This window comes from Myxine glutinosa, chromosome 1 (genome assembly GCF_964187855.1).
Source record: "Myxine glutinosa chromosome 1, kmMyxGlut1.1, whole genome shotgun sequence".
NCBI classification, from domain to species: Eukaryota; Metazoa; Chordata; class Myxini; order Myxiniformes; family Myxinidae; genus Myxine; species Myxine glutinosa.
Window position 1 is genome coordinate 229,608,102 of NC_136261.1, and position 23,120 is coordinate 229,631,221.

Below are 23,120 nucleotides of genomic sequence, written 5' to 3' on the forward strand. Positions count from 1 at the left end.
ATCCTTTTGTGTACGTAAGTTTGTTTTGTGTGTCTTGTCCCTGGGTATAAGTAAGCTTGTATAAGTTAATAATTGCACTGTGTCTTCTTCTCCTTCTGTCTTTATTTTCGTATTCTTCCTTCTTCCTTGGTTTCTTTGGTCTTGTACATAATAGTTAGTAATAAATCCCTGTTCTTCCTACCTTGCCTTCTTTCCTTTACATCCGTTTCGTTTTAGTGATTTCCCCATTGAATACCTGTGGCACGATTTGGCCAACGTTTAGGATCGGGTGTAATATTGCTAATGGTTCGAGCCGCGGCTGCTAATCCGCTTGGCAAATAACATCTTGTCCGCGGTCTCGAACGAGGTTGCTCACCTGCCTCTCTGGAGGGAGCTGGGCAGCTTCAGGACTCACGTCGGTCAGTCACAGACAAGGGGATTAATCCCCCCTTGGTAAGGGGAAAAATGGCTGACGGTGAGATCCGTAACAATATATATATATATATATATATACCACTATTAATGCCAGCTCATGCTGTAACATTTCTCCAGGAAGATTGTTTTGCTTGGAATATCTATGATTGTACGTGGATTCTGAGCTCGCTCTTAATTAAGCAGATGGTAGTGCACCATCCAATATTCAAAACCAAATTGAAAAAAGAAAAAGGCAAGTACTCTTCCACCAAAGCAACCCCTTCCCCAAAACAAATCATGGAAATAAACAACAAAAACAGACCTCCAGGTTGTGTCTCATCTTTTGCTGGTGTGACCAGGGCGAGATGAGCAGCGCCCGATCATCATCAACTCACCATGAACTTCTCAAACTCCTCTTCACTCCGTGCAATCATTTGGTTCACGGTCTCGTCATCTGGTACTTCATCTTCCTCGTGACGGAAGCTACCACTTATTGCCGCATCAGACTTTTTTGGGCAGGCCCCCTTTGCGCCTTCGCCTGTCGGCGATGGCTCACAGTCCAAGTGCTTAGCAGGTGAAGAGGAGGAGAAGAGGCCATATGTAGTAAGAGCACAGAATTCCCACGCATGCATTCACATTACAGGAAGATGACTTTCTCCCTCGATATATTTAGTTCTGAGCACAGATCTAGATTGGGCCCCAAAAGTTGCCAATTTAAAAGTAAAATAATGGCAGGCCTCAAAAAGGAATTATTTATTTTTTGGTTGGCGCAGTAGTGTGACAGACCTCAAATTTTAAAGCACCAGAAAAAACACCAATTATGGGACATGTGTGGTCAAGTAAATCAGTTGCCAATGAGAATATTAGAAACACAGTATTTAAAACAAAAATATAGAAAAATTAGTTGCTGTAATTACACTGAAAAATATTGTTACGCTGGAGGGGTACATAATAGGTAGATGATAAATTAGGTGGTCCATGTGTTCAAGTAGCTCAGAAAAATATTGTAATAGAGACCCGTCAGAAGAAGTTGTCCTGCGGGGCGGCAGAGTTGACATAACTACCGGTAGGAAAGTGATATCTGTTTTGTCCTGTCTGTAAACCAGGTGGGGCACTAGGTGAGGTAAGAAGAAAATGGGTGAATTCATTGGTGACATCAATTCGAGTTTGGCCTGATAAACCTCCTTCACAGCTTTTAATTTGGCAAATGTGATGTTGCACAATGACCGACGCTTGTATATAGACATTAGCGCTTGCAGTGTTCAGTCAAATTCTGTCAAACATTTTACTGAACAGTATGAACAATGGCTTCACACCAAGATAATTTGGCTTTGAGCCACTCTGACAAAAAATTAAACTATCACAAGCACTCAGTTGGATATCAACGACGCGACAGTCACGTGAAAAAGTAAGGACACCCCATCTAAAGTTTTGACTTTTTCAACATATTTCAACATACAGCTATTTGATCTTCATTTCAACAATATTGATAGATAAAGGTGATATAATATAACAAATATCATGAAACATTTACATTTTGTAGTCCATTGTATAATTTAAATAAACATAAATGCAAATTTCGCATGTGGAAAAAGTAAATACACCCCTACATTTATCACTACTTAAAATACCTAAAATTAGAATCAGGTGCACCAGCTCAGGTGCAAATGATTAGAACATGGTTAGAGAGGATCTTGGAAGAACCTGTCTTATTTAAACCTCAGACATTTAGTTTGGTTTGCTCTTTGCTGTTGAAGTGTGCGGCGTCACCATGCCGAGATCAAAAGAGCTCTCTGAGGCCTTCAGAAAGAAGGTTATAGACGCCTACGAGTCTGGGAAGGGATTTAAAAAGATCTCCAAACAATTTGAAATCAATCATTTGACTGTCCGGAAGATCATCTACAAGTGGAGAAGATTCCAAACAACTGCCAACTTGTTCAGGCCAGGCCGCCCCAGCAAGTTCAGCCCAAGAGCAGACCGCAAGATGCTGAAAGAAGTCTCTAAGAACCCCAGAATGTCATCACGGGACCTACAGGTATTTCTTGCCACTGTTGATGTCAACGTGCACGAGTCTACCATTAGAAAGAGGCTGCACAAATTTGATCTACATGGGAGGTGTGCCAGGAGGAAACCTTTGCTGTCCAGAAAGAACATTAGGGCAAGACCAAAGTTTGCCAATGAACACCCAGGCAAAGACCAGCACTTCTGGAACAATGTGCTCTGGACAGATGAGTCAAAGGTAGAGCTATTTGGCCACAGTACCAGAATACATGTTTGGCGAAAACCAAAGACAGCATTTGACCACAAGAACCTGATACCATCTGTAAAGCATGGTGGTGGAAATATTATGGTTTGGGGCAGCTTTGCTGCATCAGGGCCTGGGCAGCTCACCATCATAGAATCCACTATGAATTCTTCATTGTACCAGAGGGTGCTTGAGGATAATGTGAGGCCATCTGTCGGAAAGTTGAAGCTCAACCGAAGGTGGACCTTGCAACATGACAATGACCCTAAACATACCAGTATATCCACCAAGGAATGGCTGAAAAGAAAGAAATGGAGGGTTCTGGAATGGCCAAGTCAAAGCCCGGATCTGAATCCCATCGAGATGTTGTGGGGCGATTTGAAAGGAACTGTGCATGCAAGAAACCCCTCAAACATCGCACAGCTGAAATAATTCTGCATGGAGGAGTGGGCAAAAATTTCTCCCAGTCGATGTCAGAGACTGGTAGACAGTTATAAGAAACGCCTACTTGAGGTTGTTTCTGCCAAAGGGGGCAATACCACCTATTAGAGCCAAGGGTGTACTTACTTTTTCCACATGCGAAATTTGCATTTATGTTTATTTAAATTATACAATGGACTACAAAATGTAAATGTTTCATGATATTTGTTATATTATATCACCTTTATCTATCAATATTGTTGAAATGAAGATCAAATAGCTGTATGTTGAAATATGTTGAAAAAGTCAAAACTTTACATGGGGTGTACTTACTTTTTCACGTGACTGTATGTGTGGAAGAGTTTATTTTCCCTTAATAGCCTAGTCATACGACTTTCTTCCTCCATTCTTTTTCTGAACACTAAAAACAATAAACATTGTGCTCTGAAATCAAAAGCATACATACTCGGTTGAAGGCAAACGAATGCATCTGAAAACGTAACCTCAATCCACTTTTGGAGACGGAGGTGAAAAAAAAAGTCCCAAACCTCATCCTGCTCCTCGTGTTCCAGAATGGCCTGCAAGAAGGCACGGCGTTCATGGCTCGATGATTTCTGGTCAAACATGCCGGCTTGGATGACCTTCTGATCGACGTTGAGCTTAAACTTCGCTGCAGCCAAGATCTTCTCTTCGACGCTGTTGACAGTGCAAAGTCTCAACACTCGAACCTCATTCTGCTGTCCAATACGATGTGCCCGATCTTGTGCTTGTAGATCCTGGAGGGGAAAAGGTAACATAAGAGAACAACATGATGATTTAGCAGAACATTTATGAAGTGAGATTCAAAGATAGGTTGAAAAGCATACAAAATCTTTCTATTCCCCCCCCCCCCCCCCTTTTGTATACAAGATAGACGCTCGTGTAAGAGCTAACATTAATTACAAAAAAACAAACGTACACATAAAACACATAATATATTTGCAGATACTTTTCCCCTAATTTCAAGTCACATTTCACTTTGAGTTTTTTTATTTATTAATAGGAATGAGGCACATGGAAGAGTAAGGAATATCTAAAAGTCGGACAAACATCGAGGGAATGAACAAACAGGATATGGTCAGAGGGAGGAGGGGAGGAAACACTGAAACTAGCAAGTAAGATGGCTTGGTTAAGAAAGGGTTTTTTTTTTAGTTTTGTTTTTTTTATACTAAGTCAAGGCTCATATGAGAGCTAACACAATATAACATATAGCGGGGTCACCCGTGGGAATCCCACGGGCATGGATGTGTGTGACATTTCGACATATTGAGTTATATGCTGCACATTCATTTTTACAAAATGGTTACTGGCAAGTCATCAGATCCAGAAATGGTGTGAATTTAGTTATTTCACATAATATGTGACCCCTCACTCCTCTCCACCTGACACTCTCCTGTCTCCACCTGACACTCTCCTGTCTCCACCTGACACTCTCCTCTCTCCACCTAGCACTCCTCTCCTCTCCAAACCCTCACATCCCTCTCCTTTCCAATCCCTCACCTCTCCAATCCCTCACACTCCTCTCCTCTCCAATCCTTCACACGCCTCTCCAATCGCGCCTCACACTCCTCTCCAATCGCGCCTCACACTCCTCTCCAATCGCGCCTCACACTCCTCTCCAATCGTGCCTCACACTCCTCTCCAATCGTGCCTCACACTCCCCTCCAATCACTCCTCTCCAATCGTGCCTCACACTCCTCTCCAATCACGCCTCACACTCCTCTCCAATCGTGCCTCACACTCCTCTCCAATCGCGCCTCACACTCCTCTCCAATCGCGCCTCACTCGCCTCTCCAATCGGCTTTCCCCGTCTCGTTTCTCTCCTTTTTCTCCCGTCTCGTTCTTTTTCTTGCTCCAAATCGGCCCGTCGGAATCGGAAATCGGCCCGTCTCGCCCGTCGGCCCGTCGGAATCGGAAATCGGCCCGTCTTGCTTTTGTGCTTGTGCGTAAATAAATTGTGTTCATGACACCATTTCTGGTGTTGGGCTAGCGGCTAGGGTGCCGGCTTAGGATCCTGGGTTCGAATCTCGGTCGATCGCCGAATTAATGCCAGGGGGGTTGACTCAGCCTGTCATCCTTCCGAGGTCGGCTAATTGAGTACCAGTTCACTGGTAATTCCCTGTTTGTCGTTGAAGGCGGCAAAAAGGGTTGGCGTCAGGAAGGGCATCCGGCCGTAAAACATTGCTTCAAAAAGGGGACAAAAAAACAACAACTACCACGGTCCCCGAAAAGGCCAACCCCCGCTTTGCGGGGAAAAATGGCCTCTAAACGGTGGTTTTTACACCATTTCTGGATCTGATGACTTGCCAGTAACCATTTTGTAAAAATGAATGTGCAGCATCTAACTCAATATGTCGAAATGTCACACACATCCATGCCCGTGGGATTCCCACGGGTGACCCCGCAAGTTTGCATTGACGTTCGTCGATGGACTCGTTCGCCCGTCTCATTCGTTTTCTTGCTGCATCCTGTTCAAGTCTGCGTTCTTCATCGATCGTCTCATTCATTTTGGAAATAGAAGTTTCCACGCAGCGCATGAATTGTCACGATCCTCAAGAGGAATTTGTCTCGTAATCATCAAATGATAAATGGCAAGTAAATTATATTGTGGAAAATTAAAGATTTCAAATAAACCTATTTAAAGTGTATTCGCACATAACTAATTTTAAAAAACGAAGAAATATCTCTCGGTAATTTCCTGAAACATATTTTACTTCCGGCTAATAATGTTGAATTAAATAAAAACGAAGAAATATATGTCGGCATCATTGTTGACGTTTTTGTGACGACTGTCATCAAACGAAAAAGTAATATATCTTAACGGAAAAGCAAAAGCGAATTTTTAATATATATCGACACGTTGCCGTCGGTGTCATGTTGGGCGGTGTATGATACACCATGACGCGATTTTTAAAAATATATCTCTGCATTTTCCCGCGTGTGTGGAATGTTCTCAATTATTGCTGACACCGAGTCCAAAACCATCGATAAAAATGAAATCATATGGTGAGTTAGATTGGAGATAAAGGCGTGAGAGAGACTCAATGGCCTTGAAGTTGAAGTTACAGGCGTTTGAGAATTCATTTCGTTCTATAAACGGCAACTTTCATTGGATTTCCTTCCCGTTTTTTTTCAACCGAGTCGAAAACTATGTTAGCGACTGTGAAAAATGAAATGATATATCGAATTTTTAATATGTATCGACACGTTGCCGTCGGTGTCATGTTAGGCGGTGTATGATACACCATGACGCGATTTTAAAAAATATATCTGCATTTTCCCGCGTGTGTGGAATGTTCTCAATTATTGCTGACACCGACTCTAAAACCATCGATAAAAATGAAATCATATGGTGAGTTAGATTGGAGATAAAGGCGTGAGAGAGACTCAATGGCCTTGAAGTTACAGGCATTTGAGAATTCATTTCGTTCTATAAACGGCAACTTTCATCGGATTTTCTTCTCGTTTTTTTTCAACCGAGTCTAAAACTATGTTAGCGACTGTGAAAAATGAAATGATATATCGAATTTAAAATAGATATCGACACATTGCCGTCGGTGTCATGTTGGGCGGTGTATGATACACCATGACGCGATTTTAAAAAATATATCTCTGCATTTCCCCGCGTGTGTGGAATGTTTGTGGAAAATTAAAGATTTCAAATAAACCTATTTAAAGTGTATGCGCACATAACTAATAAAAAAAACGAAGAAATATCTCTCGGTAATTTCCTGAAACATATTTTACTTCCGGCTAATATGTTGAATGAAATAAAAACGAAGAAATATATGTCGGCATCATTGTTGACGTTTTTGTGACGACTATCATCAAACGAAATAGTAATATATCATAACGGAAAAGCAAAAGCGAATTTTTAATATATATCGACACATTGCCGGCGGTGTCATGTTGGGCGGTGTATGATACACCATGACGCGATTTTAAAAAATATATCTCTGCATTTTCCCGCGTGTGTGGATTGTTCTCAATTATTGCTGACACCGAGTCTAAAAGTAAAACCATCGATAAAAATGAAATCATATGGTGAGTTAGATTGGAGATAAAGGCGTGAGAGAGACTCAATGGCCTTGAAGTTACAGGCCTTTGAGAATTCATTTCGTTCTATAAACGGCAACTTTCATCGGATTTTCTTCCCGTTTTTTTTCAACCGAGTCTAAAACTATGTTAGCGACTGTGAAAAATGAAATGATTTATCGAATTTGATTTGAAATAAAACTGGGGGAGAGCAAGACACCACGGGCCTACAAAACAGGACTCAAAGCTATGCGAGTTAATAAAATGGTGGATATTTGTTTATAGCCACTCCCAGAATGGGTGGAGCTATGGGTGGAGCTACTCTGCAAACCGAGTAAGCCACACCCCGGACAGACACCCAACAGATAGACAGACAGACAGACAGAATCATCTACGGCTATTATAATATAGAGATAATAAAGGGAGAGGGAGAAAGGAGGGGGAGAGAGAGGTAAGTACAATAACAGTAGGGAACAGGAGCATATGTGGAAGAGAGAGGGTTGGGGCAGGGTACACAGGAAACACAAGATGGCCACTACAGGGGCTTTAAGGAAAGAAAACGATGAATTTGAAGGAGGTGGGTTTGGTTTGGAATTTGAAGAAGGTTCGATCGATCGGCTGTCTCTCTGCCACAGGCTTGTTCGGGAGAACTGTATACAACAACAGCAACAACAAGCATCTTTCAGATCAGTTTCGCTATGGGAACTGGTAAGGAGGGTGGCTGGACACGCATCTCTCACCAGCCATGGCACTTCAGCAAAGGACTTCTGTGAATTCACAGGACTAACTCAATCTGTGAACTTCCAACCCGGATTTCTCCCAAAGGCAAATCCTCCCTTCTGGACTTGGTGATGACTAACTTTCTCACAAACATCTCCTGCTTTTCCTCTGCTCCAATTGGTTCATCTGATCATACACTTGTGAGAGTGAATATCCCTCTGACTATTCTCCGGGAGCTGCCTCAATACCGGTGAGTCTGGCACCTCACTCAGGCAGATTGGCAGGGACAGCAAGCAGCCACCACTTTTTAGCACTGGTCTACTGCACCTGATGTTAACTCAGCCTGGAAATTCGTCCACAAAAACGTGCTTTCTCTTATGCACAGATCCAACACATCTTGTCTTCAGTTATCCTACCCTGGTACAATGAATCCTGTGTTGAGGCTGTTGTTCTGAAACAACATGCTTTCTCATCCTGGTAACCAAACCAAACCGAAGGCAATCTCAGTGCATTCCAAAAAGCCCACAACAAGTGTGTGTTCACTCCTAGGAGAACTAGAAAACAACGTCTGTCCATCCTTAACAATGAACTTTCAAACTTGTCTCCCTCCTTTAAAACCTGCTGGTGCCTTGTTAAGTCTGTCTCTGAAGTATGCTGCCCTTCCATCCCTTCCCTCTTCAAATGGCACCACAGCCGACTCCACTCGTGAGAAGGTGGAATGCCTCATTAGTGTTTTGCTTCCAAATCTTGTTTCCCCTACCAATCGCTCTCTGTACCCATCATACCCAGTCGTACCCAACTGCTCCTGGACAATGTGCCTTTTGCACCTGAGAAGGTGGAGAAATTTCTGTCAATCCTCGACTCTGATTCTGCAACTGGACTGAATGGTATCAGCTTAAGTGTCATATAAACATGCTCTCCTGCTCTTGCACATCCTCTTTATGCACTTTTCACCCTGTCATTTGCCCAAGGTCATCTTCCATCTGTTTGGAAATCCGCCAACATCACTACATTAAATAAAAAGGTGCAAAAACGGATCCCCTTAACTACAGACCCATCAGCATACTTCCAATCATCAGCAAGGTCATAAAATTCATCATCACAGTTGATATGAAATCCTTCCTTTCCTGTAACTACCTCATCTCAAATCACCAATTTGGAATCAGACCAGGTCACTCCACCTTGGGCACTCTGCTTTTACTAACCCAACAATGGATGGAGGCCCTCAATGTCAGACATGAGATCAGGGCCATCTGTCTGGACATATCTCGTGCTTTTGATACAGTCTGGCATCCTGCCTTATTCTCCAAACTCTCTGCCTATGGCATCCAAGACAAACTCCACAGATGGTTTACTGACTTCCTTTACTCTCAAACAATGTGTGATTCTCAAGCAAAACCAAGAAATCTAAACTTGTGATCAAAAAATGGAATGTGCGAACGCTTGCTGATACACATGCTAAGCATTCTGAAAGACAAACTGCAATAGTTGCACAGGACTTGGATCACTACATCATTGACATCGCTGCTCTCCAAAGAAACTCGTTTCAGCAACGAAGGTCAACTCAAGGAGAAAAGTAGACCTTCTTTTGGATTGGCAAAGACAGCAGTGAACGAGGGGAAGCTGGAGTTGGTTTTGCGATTGTCAATCACCGAGTCAACCAGCTACCATCCCTTCCATTGGGCATCTCTGATCATCTCATGTCTCTCATAGTGCCAATGACTTCATCTCGATTCACCATTTTCATCAATGTGTATGCACCTACTCTAACAAAGACCAATGAGGTCAAAGATAAATTATTTCATCTTCTTCATTAGACCGTCGCTAGAGTTCCTCCTGCTGACAAGCCGATTCTCATGGGTGACTGGAATGCCATGGTTGGAAGTGATTTCAACACATGCAATAGCGTGCTTGGGAAATTTGTACGGGGTCACGTCAACTCCAATGGCGAACTCCTCTTGTCCAAATGTACAAAATTTGAACTCGCAATAACCAGCACTTTATTAAGAACGCCAGAGAAATGGTTTTACTATCCTGGCAGCACCCGTGCTCGAAGTATTATCACCTGCTGGACTAAATCAGTGCACGTCACTCGGACCTGGCAGATTTCAGAAGCACACGAGCAATGGGTGGAGCACACTACTCCTCAGATAACTTCCTCATCCGTTCAATTTGTAACTTTCAACTTAATACTTTTCGAAGGAAAACCAGACCTCAACCCCAAAAGAAGCTGAAGGTAATCCTCCTATCTAGTGCCAAGATGCAGAGTGAACAGAGGTGCTTGGGAAAACAGTCAATTGCTTACAGGTTAAGAGTCTCATTACCTCTACTACCGAAGGTAAACGGAGTTATGTTTTCACCCCAGTCTGTCAGTTTGTCTGTGAGTTAGTCCAGCGAACAAGTGCAATATAGAGACGAATCATGCACTTTTTGATAGAAGCATCAAACTTGGGACACATATTCAGTAGGCCATAAGAAACAAAATTAGATATAGTGCCATCCCTCTGCCCTCTATAGTGCACTGCCCTCTCTGCACCTCACCCCCAGGAATACCTTTGGCTACGGCTTCCCCTTCACTCCCACCTTTTGTTCATATGTGTATTGTACCGTCCACCAAACAGTGATGACTCCATCTACATTTCGCTGTCTGATAATATGGACCAACTTCTATCTACCCATCCCAACTCCCTCTTCCTCATATGTGGTGATTTCAATTGTCACCATGCCAGTTGGCTGGGTGTGGGTACCTCTCTCACCAGCCATGGCTCTTCAGCAAAGGACTTCTGTGACTCACTGGGACTGACACAATCTGTCAATTTTCCAACCCGGATCTCAGTCAACGGAGCATCTTCTCTTCTGGACTCGGTTATGACTAACTTCCCTGAAAATGTCTGCTGCTCTTCTTCTGCTCCAATCGGCTCATCTGATCATGTGCTTGTTAAAGTGGACATCTCTCTGACCATTCTCAGAGAGCCTCCTCAGCGTCGACGAGTCTGGCATTTCACTCAGGCCAACTGGCACGGTCTTCAAGCAGCCATCAATCATCTGGACTGGTCTCCCATCTCTACGGCCTCTGACATCAACTCATCCTGGGAATTCTTCCAAAGTAAATTGCTCTCTCTCATGCACAGATTTATCCCATCTCGTCTTCAATTGTCATACCCTTCCTCCCGTCCATGGTACACGGAATCTTGTGGTGAGGCTATTGCCCAGAAACAACTTGCTTTCGTCTCCTGGAAAGCAAATCCAACGGAAGGAAATCTCATTTCCTTTCACAAAGCCCGAAACAAGTGTGTGTCCACCCTCAGGAGAGCCAGGAAACAATATCTCTCCGTTCTCAGGACCGAACTCTCTTATCTGTCTCCCTCTTCCAAATCCTGGTGGCATCTGGTCAAATCTGTTTCTGGTGTTTGTTCCCCCTCCATCCCCTCCCTCACCTCAAACGGCCACACGGCTGACTCTGCACATGAAAAAGCTGAATGCCTCAACTCTGTGTTTGCCTCTAAATCTTGTGTCCCAAACCCATCCCTCTCTGTACCCACCGTACCCAGTAGTACCCAGCTGCTCCTGGACTCTGTGTCCTTTCCTCCTGACAAGGTGGAAAAGTTTCTGTCAACCCTCGACTCTGATTCTGCAACTGGACCTGACGGCATCAGCCCACGGGTCCTAAAATCCTGTTCTTCCGCTCTTTCACTCCCTCTCTCTGTTCTCTTCACCCTCTCTTTTGCTCAAGGTCATCTGCCATCTGCTTGGAAATCTGCCAACATCACCGCTTTGCACAAAAAAGGTGCAAAAACAGATCCCAGCAACTATAGACCAATCAGCCTTCTCCCAATTATCAGCAAAGTCATGGAATCCATCATTGCTTCAGATATGAAATCTTTCCTCTTCTCCAATGGCTTGATCTCTGATCATCAATTTGGTTTCAGACCTGGTCACTCTACTCTGGACATGCTGCTTCTGCTTTCTCAACAATGGATGGAGGTCCTCAATGCCAGACAGGAAATTAGAGCTGTCTCCCTTGACATATCACGTGCCTTCGATACGGTCTGGCACCCCGCTCTGCTCACCAAACTCTCCTCTTTTGTATCCACGGAAATCTCCACGCATGGCTGGCGGACTTCCTCTCTAGTCGTAGTCAACGTGTGGCCCTGAATGGGTTTCTCTCATCTCCTCTTCCTGTTCAGGCTGGACTTCCCCAAGGCAGTGTTCTGGGCCCTGTGCTTTTTCTGGTCTTCATCAATGATCTCTCTGACTCTCTTGAAAATCCTCTCTATCTCTTTGCTGATGACTCTACTCTCTGTCGCTCCATTCTTCATCCCTCAGATCGGCAGTCTGCAGCCTCCTCACTCTCTGCAGACCTGGACAAAATCACAGACTGGGCAAACAAGTGGAACATGTCTTTCAATCCTGACAAATCTCACACTCTTATGATGTCTCTCCGAAAAGACCGACTGGACAACCCTCCCATCCACTTTCTGAATAATCCTCTCCAAGAAGTTCTGTCACTCAAGCTTTTGGGTCTCACTATCTGCCATGATCTTTCCTGGGAAAACCACATTTCAAATCTGGCCTCCAAAGCCAGTCGCCGACTGGGCATCCTCCGTCGTGCGAAGTCCATCCTTGGCACACCTGAGCTCCTCACCACATACAAGGCTTTCATCCGCAGCTCAACGGAATACTGCTCTCCCCTCTGGGCTGGTGCTCCTGCCTCACACCTAGCTCGTCTTCACGCTGTTGAAACCAAAGCATTCAGAATCATTGGAATATCCCGCGATGAAGCTAACTCCAAGGGCCTCTCACTCACTCACCGCAGGCAGGTTGGTGGTCTTTCCGTCTTCTACCGACTCCTCTCTGGCCTTGCACCCCCAGCTCTCTCTGGGCTCTGTCCCGCAAGTATTCCTACAGGTCGCACAAGATCTGCCTGCAACCCTCTTATGGTTAAACTGCCAAAATCAAGACTCTCTGCTCACCTTCACTCCTTCATTCCTCTTTTCTCCCGCCTCTGGAACAAACCCTCACTCTCTTCAATCCCACTCCACCCTCCAGGTCTTTAAAACAGCTGTTCACCACCATCTCTTATCTTCCCCCATCCAAAACCTTGATCTTTTCTACCCCCGCTAATTTCACCCCAATTCCACTTTTTTGAAATACCAACTTCTGTCCTGGAAGTCCTTGGTGTCCTTGTGTTTTATACTTCTCCCACCCCCCCCCCCCCTTCCCACGCCTCCTCCCCCCAAGCCCTCTCCCTCCCACACATCTCCCTGCTCTCAAATGTTGTGTTTGTGTGCTTCCCCTTCTCTCCCCATCTTGTCTTCCGCTCCCTCTTTTTATATATTTTGTTTGTCTGGTTGATTTGTTTGTGAAGTAAATGTTAGCTCTTTCACGAGCCTCGATTCAGTATACAAAAAAAATCCCCAAAAAATCCCAGTTTTGGCCTGTGATTGCCATGGCGGCCATCTTTCAAAATGGCCACCACATGACACTTAAATACTACATAACTCAGCAACCAGAGGGTTGATGTTGTCTGGGATGATTACAGGCCAGATTCATTAAAGGCACAGACCAGAGAGAAGAGAGGGAAAGGAATCCGTCGAAGGGTTGAGCCAAAGACTGCAGTACCGAAAAATTGGCAAGAGTTCTTGCGGCTCTCTGACAATAAGAAGGAACTGTTCTCATTCCTCAGCAGAGTACGCTGAATGAGGATGTTGTTTGTCACCAACCAAGAAACACGGGAGGTTTAGCCCCTTGTACACATGAGGAAGCAGACGGCCGTATGATGCTTCATGTTGCTGATACAGCTAAACAACACAACACTGTTCTCATCCGTACTGTGGACAGTGATGTAGTTGTTCTGGCAGTGTATGTATTTCAAAAGCTACAAGTGACACTGGATGCTCTATGGGTGGCGTTCGGCACAGGCAAGCATATGCGCATGGTACCAGCTCATGATATCTCAGCTGCAATTGGTCGTGAGAAGTCCATTGCACTTCCAATGTTTCACGCCATTACTGGGTGCGATACGACCTTTAGCTTTGCTGGCAGAGGAAAGAAGACTGCTTGGGATACATGGAGCATGTGCCCTGAGGTTACAATGGAGTTAATGAAGCTGATGGAACAACCACAAATGTCAGATGTTGATGCTTCTGGAGATGTTCTGGAGAGATTCGTCGTACTTCTTTATGACCGAACAAGTTCTAAACACCATGTTGATGAGCTCAGGATCGACCTATTCACACGGAAAGGCAGAGACGTGAGCAACATTCCACTGACCAAGGGTGCCCTACTTAAGCAAACGAGACAAGCAGTATACCAGGCCGGTCACATCTGGATTCAGGTGCTTGAAGCAAAGGCTACGTCTCCACAACCGGATGGATGGGGATGGACTTGTAGTAGTGATGGAAACTGGGATGTTCTTTGGAGCAGTCTTCCTGAAGCCAGCAGAGTTTGCAGAGAACTTATTCGATACGGTTGTACCAAAGGCTGTCGAACAAACTGCAAATGCACAAAAGACGTTCTGCCGTGTACAGCTTTGTGCGAATGTGGGGGTTCTTGCCATGATATCATGATATATCATGATGTGATATCTGGCATTTCACATTTGATGGTAAGCCTAACGGACTCATGGCACATTGGTATCTACAACAATAAGTAACTCGGCTTCGTATTCGTTTTGACTGTTATTAGCTGCGACGAGCAGCTCTATGAGAGGACCGCGTTGTTGTTCTTGTTGTTGGGGTGCCTTTTTGAATAGCGCATGCGCATACACTCGGACGTGCGTTGGTATGAGGTAAGAACATCGCGGACTAAAATCGCGATTTGTTTGAAGAAACCAGAATAAATTTAGCAACAAAGCCAACATTAATGTTTTCATATCAATCTCGTTATCCGCTAGTGCATGCGTATAATTTAATGACTGGTCGAATTTGGTAGCGCATATTGCAACGGATCTGGAGAAAGCATTCGATAGGGTTCCACGCAAAGTATTGACATGGGCATTGAGGAAGTTAGGAGTGGAGGAATGGTTGATCAGAGTAGTGATGGCAATGTACAAAAGAGCACGCACAGCTGTAAGGACGAAGGACGGGAACAGTGGTGAGTTTGAGGTGAAGGTGGGAGTGCATCAGGGGTCGGTACTAAGTCCACGACTATTTGTAGCTGTGATGGAGGTGCTGGCTCAGAACGTAAAGGAGGGTTTACCGTGGGAGTTGTTGTATGCAGATGATCTGGTGTTGATTGCGGAAAGTATGGATGGACTGAAGGAAAAGATGAACAAGTGGAAGGAATGTATGGAGACAAAAGGTCTGAAGGTGAATATCGGAAAGACAAAGGTGATGGCAAGTGGTAAAGCATGTGGTGAGGTGGAAAGAACTGGGAAGTGGCCGTGTGCTGTGTGCAGGAAGGGTGTCGGAGTGAACTCCATTCAGTGTACAATGTGCGCTGAGTGGGTTCATCAAAAATGTAGTGGTCTGAGAGGGTCATTAACCAGTGTGGCAGCTACATTCAAATGTAAGGTGTGTGCAGAGGGAGCTGCAGATGGAGGAAATGTTGAGTTGGATCTTGGAGATGGCGTGAAGCTGGAAGGTGTGAAAACATTTTGCTACCTCGGAGGCATGCTGAATGGAGAAGGTGGATCAGACTCGGCAACGGTTGCTTGAGTGAGATGTGCATGGAAGAAGTTTCGGGAACTGAGTGGCGTGCTGATGAGGAGGAGAGTGTCGCTGAAGCTGAAGGGAAAGGTGTATGCTGCATGTGTGAGAAGTGTTATGATTTATGGGAGCGAGACATGGGTCATGAATGTAGAGCAGCAACGAAGGCTGGAAAGGGTGGAAATGCGAATGGTTCGATGGATGTGCGGAGTATCGTTGAGAGAGAGGAGGACAAATGATGAATTGCGAAAGATGATGGGAATAGAGCCTGTGATTGATGCTGTGAAGAGGAACAGGTTGAGATGGTTTGGTCATGTATTGAGGAAGGATGAAAGTGACTGGTTGAGAAGAGTGATGGAAGTTAATGTAGAAGGAAGTAGAGGACGGGGAAGACCGAGAAAGACTTGGATAAAGATGGTGGAAGAAGAAATGCCGGCAAGGGGGTTAAACAAGGAGAGATGCAGAAAATAGGGCAAAATGGAGAAGATTGTCATGGGGACCGCAAGGCTAACCCGCGCTCTAGCAGGGAAAATTGCCTTAAAATGCATGTTGTTGTTGTTGTTGTATATTGCAACGGATATCCTCATGATTCTACACGTCGCAGCTGGTGACCACACTGTGGTCATTTTTCTCTTGTTTTTTTTTATAGCATTATGAGTTTAATTTACGGTACAGTCAGTACAGGTATTTTATATTTCATCAATACAAAATAAAGCAATACAAAGACCGCCAAATGTTGCGTCTCTGTAAACTGGAAAAGGGCACTTATGTTCCAAAAGTGGTACAAGATGTGATCACACATACTCATTATTGCCTTCTTTTAATTATATGACCCCAAAAACCTATATATAGGCACCAGAATTAATATTCTAGGCCTCTTGGTTGTTGAGTTATATGGTATTTTAGTATTAGACTAAAATACGGTACTTTATTTATTGGGGAGAGATCTCTCCCCAATAGTTATTGGGGAGAGATCTCGCGAGATCTTGGAGATGGCGGCAGGGATTTTCGAAGCTCCACACGGTCTCCACGTTTTTCGAAGTTAAGTCTGTTCACAATTGTATTTTGTCGAAACTGTATTTATCTTTCGGTGTGTGAAGTTATTGTGTGCAACTTTGGTTGTTTCTCGGTGTTTATCTTTCATAAATTGATCGTCTGTTTGCCGTGTCGCGAGCAAGGCCTTTGCCGCGTTGCGAACGATTTGAAATCGAAGTTAAGTGATTGTTCCCATTTGTATTTTCGTTAAAACTGTATTTATTTATGGTGTTGTACGTATATTGTGTCCCGACGAAGATTTTTCGGTGCAAATCTTTCATACCTGTATTGAAAATCGTGTTAATTCGTGTCGTGTCTTGAGGCCTTATACAGTGTGCACTGTACAACCTTGAGGCTTTGTTTTTCTCAGCGGTCCGTCGTTTGTGATCCAATAACTTTCGTTCTCTGTATTCCCAGTCTTTTCACCCATAGCCTACTTCCTTGTGTAAATCTCAACTCAAAAAAAACAAACAAAAAAAAAAAAACATTTCCTTCTCTGTTCTCATTCGTTTATTCATTGTTATTCGTTCGTTCGTTCTTCGACCACGTGTTTCTCCCCCATTTCCCCAGATAGTTTTCACTCATTAACCTTCAATGTTTACACTTTCCCCTCAAGTTATGTATTCCGTCATATTTTATAACACCTTTTTCTTCTTCTTCTTTAAAAGGCTGCTTTCGACTTGCTCACCAAATCAATTCATCCCAAAAAAAATATCCATCTCCTATAGTTCCTTTTTTCTACATTCCCTAAACTCTCCTGCACTCCATCCTCCATCCAGCGTCCTTAAACGTATTTTTAACTCGAAGGTCACAAGAAACTCATTTTGCAATAAATGTTCGTTTCCCATAAATCGTACACTTTCAAAAATCCAACCTCACCCCTCCCCTCCAAATCTTCCCCATAACCCCTCCCCTCCAAATCTTCCCCATCACCCCTCCCCTCCAAATCTTCCCCATCACCCATCCCTTTCAAATCTCCCCCCTTGCCCCCTCCCTCCTAAACTACCCCCTCACCCCTCCCCGCCAAGACACCCCCTCGCCCCTCCCCTCCTAGACTCCTGCCTCACCCCTCCCCTCCAAATCTCCCCCATATCCCATCCCTTTCAAATCCCTCCCCTTGTCCCTTCCCTCCCAAACTCCCCCCTCACCCCTCCCCTTCAAATCTCCCCACCCTCATTGCTTCTCAATTTCCCCCCTCTCACTCCCCCTCCTCAAAGCGTCCTCCCCGCTTCTTCCCCCTTCAAACTCTCACCTCCATCTCCCCCAACCTTCTGCCTCGCTCTTCCCCCTCCTCAAATAACACCTCATTGTGGCTCACCCAATCACCATCAAACCTTTTGTCCGCCCCATCCTTCCCTTTCTCCGAGCTATTCTGAAATCTCTGACACACCTTCAACAGCTCTCCCTACCTCTTCCACCTCTTCCACATCTTACCCTACCCCTCCTCCCCCCTGTTCTGTATCTGATGCTCCCCCTTCCTCTTCATTAACGGTATGGACCTCAAACATCCGGGGCCTTCGTTCAAACTTAACTGATCTCTCCATACAGGTTGCTTCTGTCAAACCAGACGTGATCTGCTTAACAGAAACTTTCCTCCTTTATGATGTCTCTGATTCCATAGTATCTCTCCCGGGCTACTCCCTCCTCCGGTATGATAGACCTGAGCCGCGTCCTGGAGGCGGGGTTGCTATCTTTATCAAAAACTCTCTTCCTCACTCGCCCTGCACTGCACTCTCTCCACCTCACCCCCAGGAATACCTCTGGCTACGGCTTCCCCTTCGCTCCCACCTCTTGTTCATATGTGTGTTGTACCGTCCACCAAACAGTGATGACTCCATCTACATCTCGCTGTCTGATGATATGGACCAACTTCTATCTACTCATCCCAACTCTCTCTTCCTCATATGTGGTGATTTCAACTGTCATCATGCCAGTTGGCTGGGTGTGGGTACCTCTCTCACCAGCCATGGCTCCTCAGCAAAGGACTTCTGTGACTCACTGGGACTGACACAATCTGTCAATTTCCCGACCCGGATCTCAGTCAACGGAACATCTTCTCTTCTGGACTTGGTTATGACTAACTTCCCTGAAAATGTCTGCTGCTCTTCTTCTGCTCCGATCGGATCATCTGATCATGTCCTTGTTAAAGTGGACATCTCTCTGACCATCCTCAGGGAGCCTGCTCAGCGTCGACGAGTCTGGCATTTCACTCAGGCCAACTGGCACGGTCTTCAAGCAGCCATCAATCATCTGGACTGGTCTCCCATCTCTACCACCTCTGACATCAACTCATCCTGGGAATTCTTCCAAAGTAAATTGCTCTCTCTCATGCACAGATTTATCCCATCTCGTCTTCAGTTGTCATACCCTTCCTCCCGTCCATGGTACACGGAATCTTGTGGTGAGGCTGTTGCCCAGAAACAACTTGCCTTCGTCTCCTGGAAAGCAAATCCAACGGAAGGAAATCTCATTTCCTTTCACAAAGCCCGAAACAAGTGTGTGTCCACCCTCAGGAGAGCCAGGAAACAATATCTCTCCGTTCTCAAGACCGAACTCTCTTATCTGTCTCCCTCTTCCAAATCCTGGTGGCGTCTGGTCAAATCCGTTTCTGGTGTTTGTTCCCCCTCCATCCCCTCCCTTACCTCAAACGGCTACACAGCTGACTCCGCACGTGAAAAAGCTGAATGCCTCAACTCTGTGTTTGCCTCTAAATCTTGTGTCCCAAACCCATCCCTCTCTGTACCCACCATACCCAGTCGTACCCTGCTGCTCCTGGACTCCGTGTCCTTTCCTCCTGACAAGGTGGAAAAGTTTCTGTCAACCCTCGACTCTGATTCTGCAACTGGACCCGACGGCATCAGCCCACAGGTCCTAAAATCCTGCTCTGCTGCTCTATCTCACCCTCTCTCTGTTCTCTTCACCCTCTCTTTTGCTCAAGGTCAACTGCCATCTGCTTGGAAATCAGCCAACATCACCGCTTTGCACAAAAAAGGTGCAAAAACAGATCCTAGCAACTACAGACCAATCAGCCTTCTCCCAATTATCAGCAAAGTCATGGAATCCATCATTGCTTCGGATATGAAATCTTTCCTCTTCTCCAATGGCTTGATCTCTGATCATCAATTTGGTTTCAGACCAGGTCACTCTACTCTGGACATGCTGCTTCTGCTGTCTCAACAATGGATGGAGGTCCTCAATGCCAAACAGGAAATTAGAGCTGTCTCCCTCGACATATCACGTGCCTTCGACACGGTCTGGCACCCCGCTCTGCTCACCAAACTCTCCTCCTTTGGTATCCATGGAAATCTCCACGCATGGCTGGTGGACTTCCTCTCTAGTCGTCGTCAACGTGTGGCCCTGAATGGGTTTCTCTCATCTCCTCTTCCTGTTCAGGCTGGAGTTCCCCAAGGCAGTGTTCTGGGCCCCGTGCTTTTTCTGGTCTTCATCAATGATCTCTCTGACTCTCTCGAAAATCCTCTCTATCTCTTTGCTGATGACTCCACTCTCTGCCGCTCCATTCCTCTTCCCTCAGATCGGCAGTCTGCTGCCTCCTCACTCTCTGAAGACCTGGACAAAATCACAGACTGGTCAAACAAGTGGAACATGTCTTTCAATCCTGACAAATCTCACACTCTTACTATGTCTCTCCGAAAAGATCGACTGGACAACCCTCCCATCTACTTTCTCAACAATCCTCTCCAAGAAGTTCTGTCGCTCAAGATTTTGGGTCTCACTATCTGCCATGATCTTTCTTGGGAAAACCACATTTCCAAGCTGGCCTCCAAAGCCAGTCACCGACTGGGCATCCTCCGTCGTGCGAAATCCTTCCTCGGCACACCTGAGCTCCTCACCACATACAAGGCTTTCATCCGCAGCTCAATGGAATACTGTTCTCCCCTATGGGCCGGTGCTCCTGCCTCACACCTGGTTCGGCTTCACGCTGTTGAAACCAAAGCTTTCAGAATTATTGGAATCTCCCGCGATGAAGCTATCTCTGAGGGCCTTTCACTCACTCACCGCAGGCAGGTAGGTGGTCTTTCTGTCTTCTACCGACTCCTCTCCGGCCTTGCACCCCCAGCTCTCTCTGTGCTCTGTCCCCCAAATATTCCTACAGGTCGCACAAGATCTGCCAGCAACCCTCTGATTGTTAAACTGCCGAAATCTCGGCTCTCTGCTCACCTTCACTCTTTCATTCCTCTTTTCTCCCGCCTCTGGAACAAACTCCCTCACTCCCTTCAATCCCACTCCTCCCTCCAGGTCTTTAAAACAGCTGTTCACCACCATCTCTTATCTTCCCCCATCCAAAACCTTGATAGACGGTGGCCATTTTAAAAAATGGCCATCATAGCAATCACAGGCCAAAACTGGGATGGCACTATATCTAATTTTGTTTCTTATGGCCTACTGAATATGTGTATGAATTTTAAAAATGGCCGCCACAGCCATCATAGGCCAAAACTGGGATGGCACTATATCTATTTTTTCTTGTAATGGCCTACTGATGATATGTACAAAGTTTGATGCTTTTATCAAAAAGTGCACGATTCTTCCCCCATATACGCTCTACTAAGTAGGATATCTCAAAAAGTTATGGACGGATTCAGATGCAACTTGGTGGACGACTTGGTTAGGTGACAAGAACAAGCCGGTTATATTTTGTTTCAGGTCTGGATACAAAACACAGACTGTTCAGCCCGACGGAGGTATGTGCTCTTCTGAGTGCCGCTCTAGTTTTAAATAAGGGAACTGTATTTTGAAGTTTACAATTTAAATAAAGTTGAATATAGGATGTTGTGAAATGAGCATCATTTCCATCAATCTTTTTACGTATATTATATTTTAGGAATAGCCGATACTGTACAATTAGACGTGTGTGTGTGTGTGTGTGTGTGTGTGTGTGTGTGTGTGTGTGTGTGTGTGTGTGTGTATGTGTGTGATGGAATTGTAAGGAAGAGAAATGAAAAAAACGAGGTGTGTGTGTGTTTGGGGCATAACTCAACCATTTGAGCTTTTGTTATCAAGTTTTCAAATAGAAAAAAGTTTTCAAACAGACAAAAGTTTTCAAATAGACAAAAGTTTTCAAATAGAAACGTTTTCAAATAGAAAAGTTTTCAAATGGAGAGAATAATTAATAATTGGGTGAAAATGTCAAAGGACGAAGTCACAGTCAGTAAAAATAGGCCTTTATAAGCCTGTCCACCATCCAACACCGCATCGCGAGATGGCTGGGTTTTGTAATCACTTCCATGTTTCTTTATTAGTCCCATACCGGTGTACACCGGAGGGGACTATAGGTTTGCACGCCGTCCCTCCGTCAGCCCGTTAGTCCGTCAGTCCGTCAGTCTGTCTGTCAGTCTGTCAGTCTGTCAGTCCGTCTGTCTGTCTGTCAGTCCGTCACGCAAAGAACAGTTTTCCGGACTTTTTTTCTAAACTCTTAATGCTAATGATTTCAAACTTGGCACATGGTTTCCTCATGATAAGTTACAGATCAAGTTCGAACTTCACGACGTTTCGATCATTTTTGACAAAGTTCTGGCACTTTGAACTTTGGTAATTCTGATGATCCTTAACTCAGTGCCATTTTAAGTTTTAATTTACCTTTAAAAAAACATTTTCTCTGCAATAATAGGACCGATTGAGATCAAATTTTCACCGTAGGGGGGACTCGGTCTGTAGAATATTTTAATGGTAATTATGACGTCACAAGTCACGTGGTTCGGCCGCCATATTGTTTTTCATGAAAACACGAAAACCCCTTTTTCTCTGCAACGGCTGAACAGATCGAGGCCAAACTTTGCAGGCAGAATCGCATACCCATGACGAACAAAAAAGTCAGCGAGCATGACGTCATGCATCACATGGTTTCAGAGTTATGACGTTTTTAAGCATGAACCTTTAAAACTGAGCTCTTCCCTCATTTTTGATCCAATCGAGGGGAAACTTCACAGATCTGTTCAGCATGTCAGTCTACTAAAATGTCATTTTGGAATTTGCGATAGGGCACGTGGTTTGGCAGATATCGTTAATTAAACGAAAATATTTTTTAAAAATCGATATCTCTTGAATCGCTAGTACCTCAGACCGTGAGTTGGTAATTATATAATTCACACAGTGCAATACGTGCAGGCCGCTCCACGGAGCGACCTTGCAGGCTTATCAATGAGGCGAGGCGTGACACACATGTGTCTCAGCATACCTCAGATCAAGTTTGAAAACCAGCATCAACCGTGCATAAATTGGTATATTCGATCATTTTTGACAAAGTTATGGCACTTTGAACTTTGGTAGGGGACATGTATTGCAGCACAATACTCAGAATGCTTGTTTATATACCATTGAGCTTCTGTGTGCCTGTCTAGGCCATTTTTTTTTTTTACCATTTAAGCTTTTGTAATAAAATTTTCCACAAACCTTCATTATGAGAATATGGATAATTAATAAATTTTACATTTCTTTTCAGCTGTTGTTTTTGTCAAGCTTAATTTGGGTACAAAGCAGACATGGGCATGCTTTGCATTTTGAGATTCTTTCTAGTTATCATTGCCCTTGAGCTCTTAAAGCATTTTGACAATGCCTTAATATAC

General features: G+C 44.6%; 1 protein-coding gene across 8 annotated transcripts in view; it reads right to left on the reverse strand.

Moving 5' to 3' along the window:
- SMARCA4 (SWI/SNF related BAF chromatin remodeling complex subunit ATPase 4) overlaps positions 1-23,120 on the reverse strand; it is a 172,499-nt gene that overhangs the window by 32,475 nt on the left and 116,904 nt on the right. For 6 of the 8 annotated variants that reach the window (XM_078784751.1, XM_068127996.2, XM_068128004.2 and 3 more), the window contains 2 exons: positions 3,607-3,834; positions 789-959 (listed from right to left, as the gene is read on the reverse strand). In XM_078784751.1, coding sequence (XP_078640877.1) covers positions 789-959; positions 3,607-3,834 — 399 coding nt within the window. The remainder of the gene's footprint in view (positions 1-788; positions 960-3,606; positions 3,835-23,120) is intronic. The other 2 variants (XM_078784783.1, XM_078784772.1) reach the window with 1 other exon arrangement.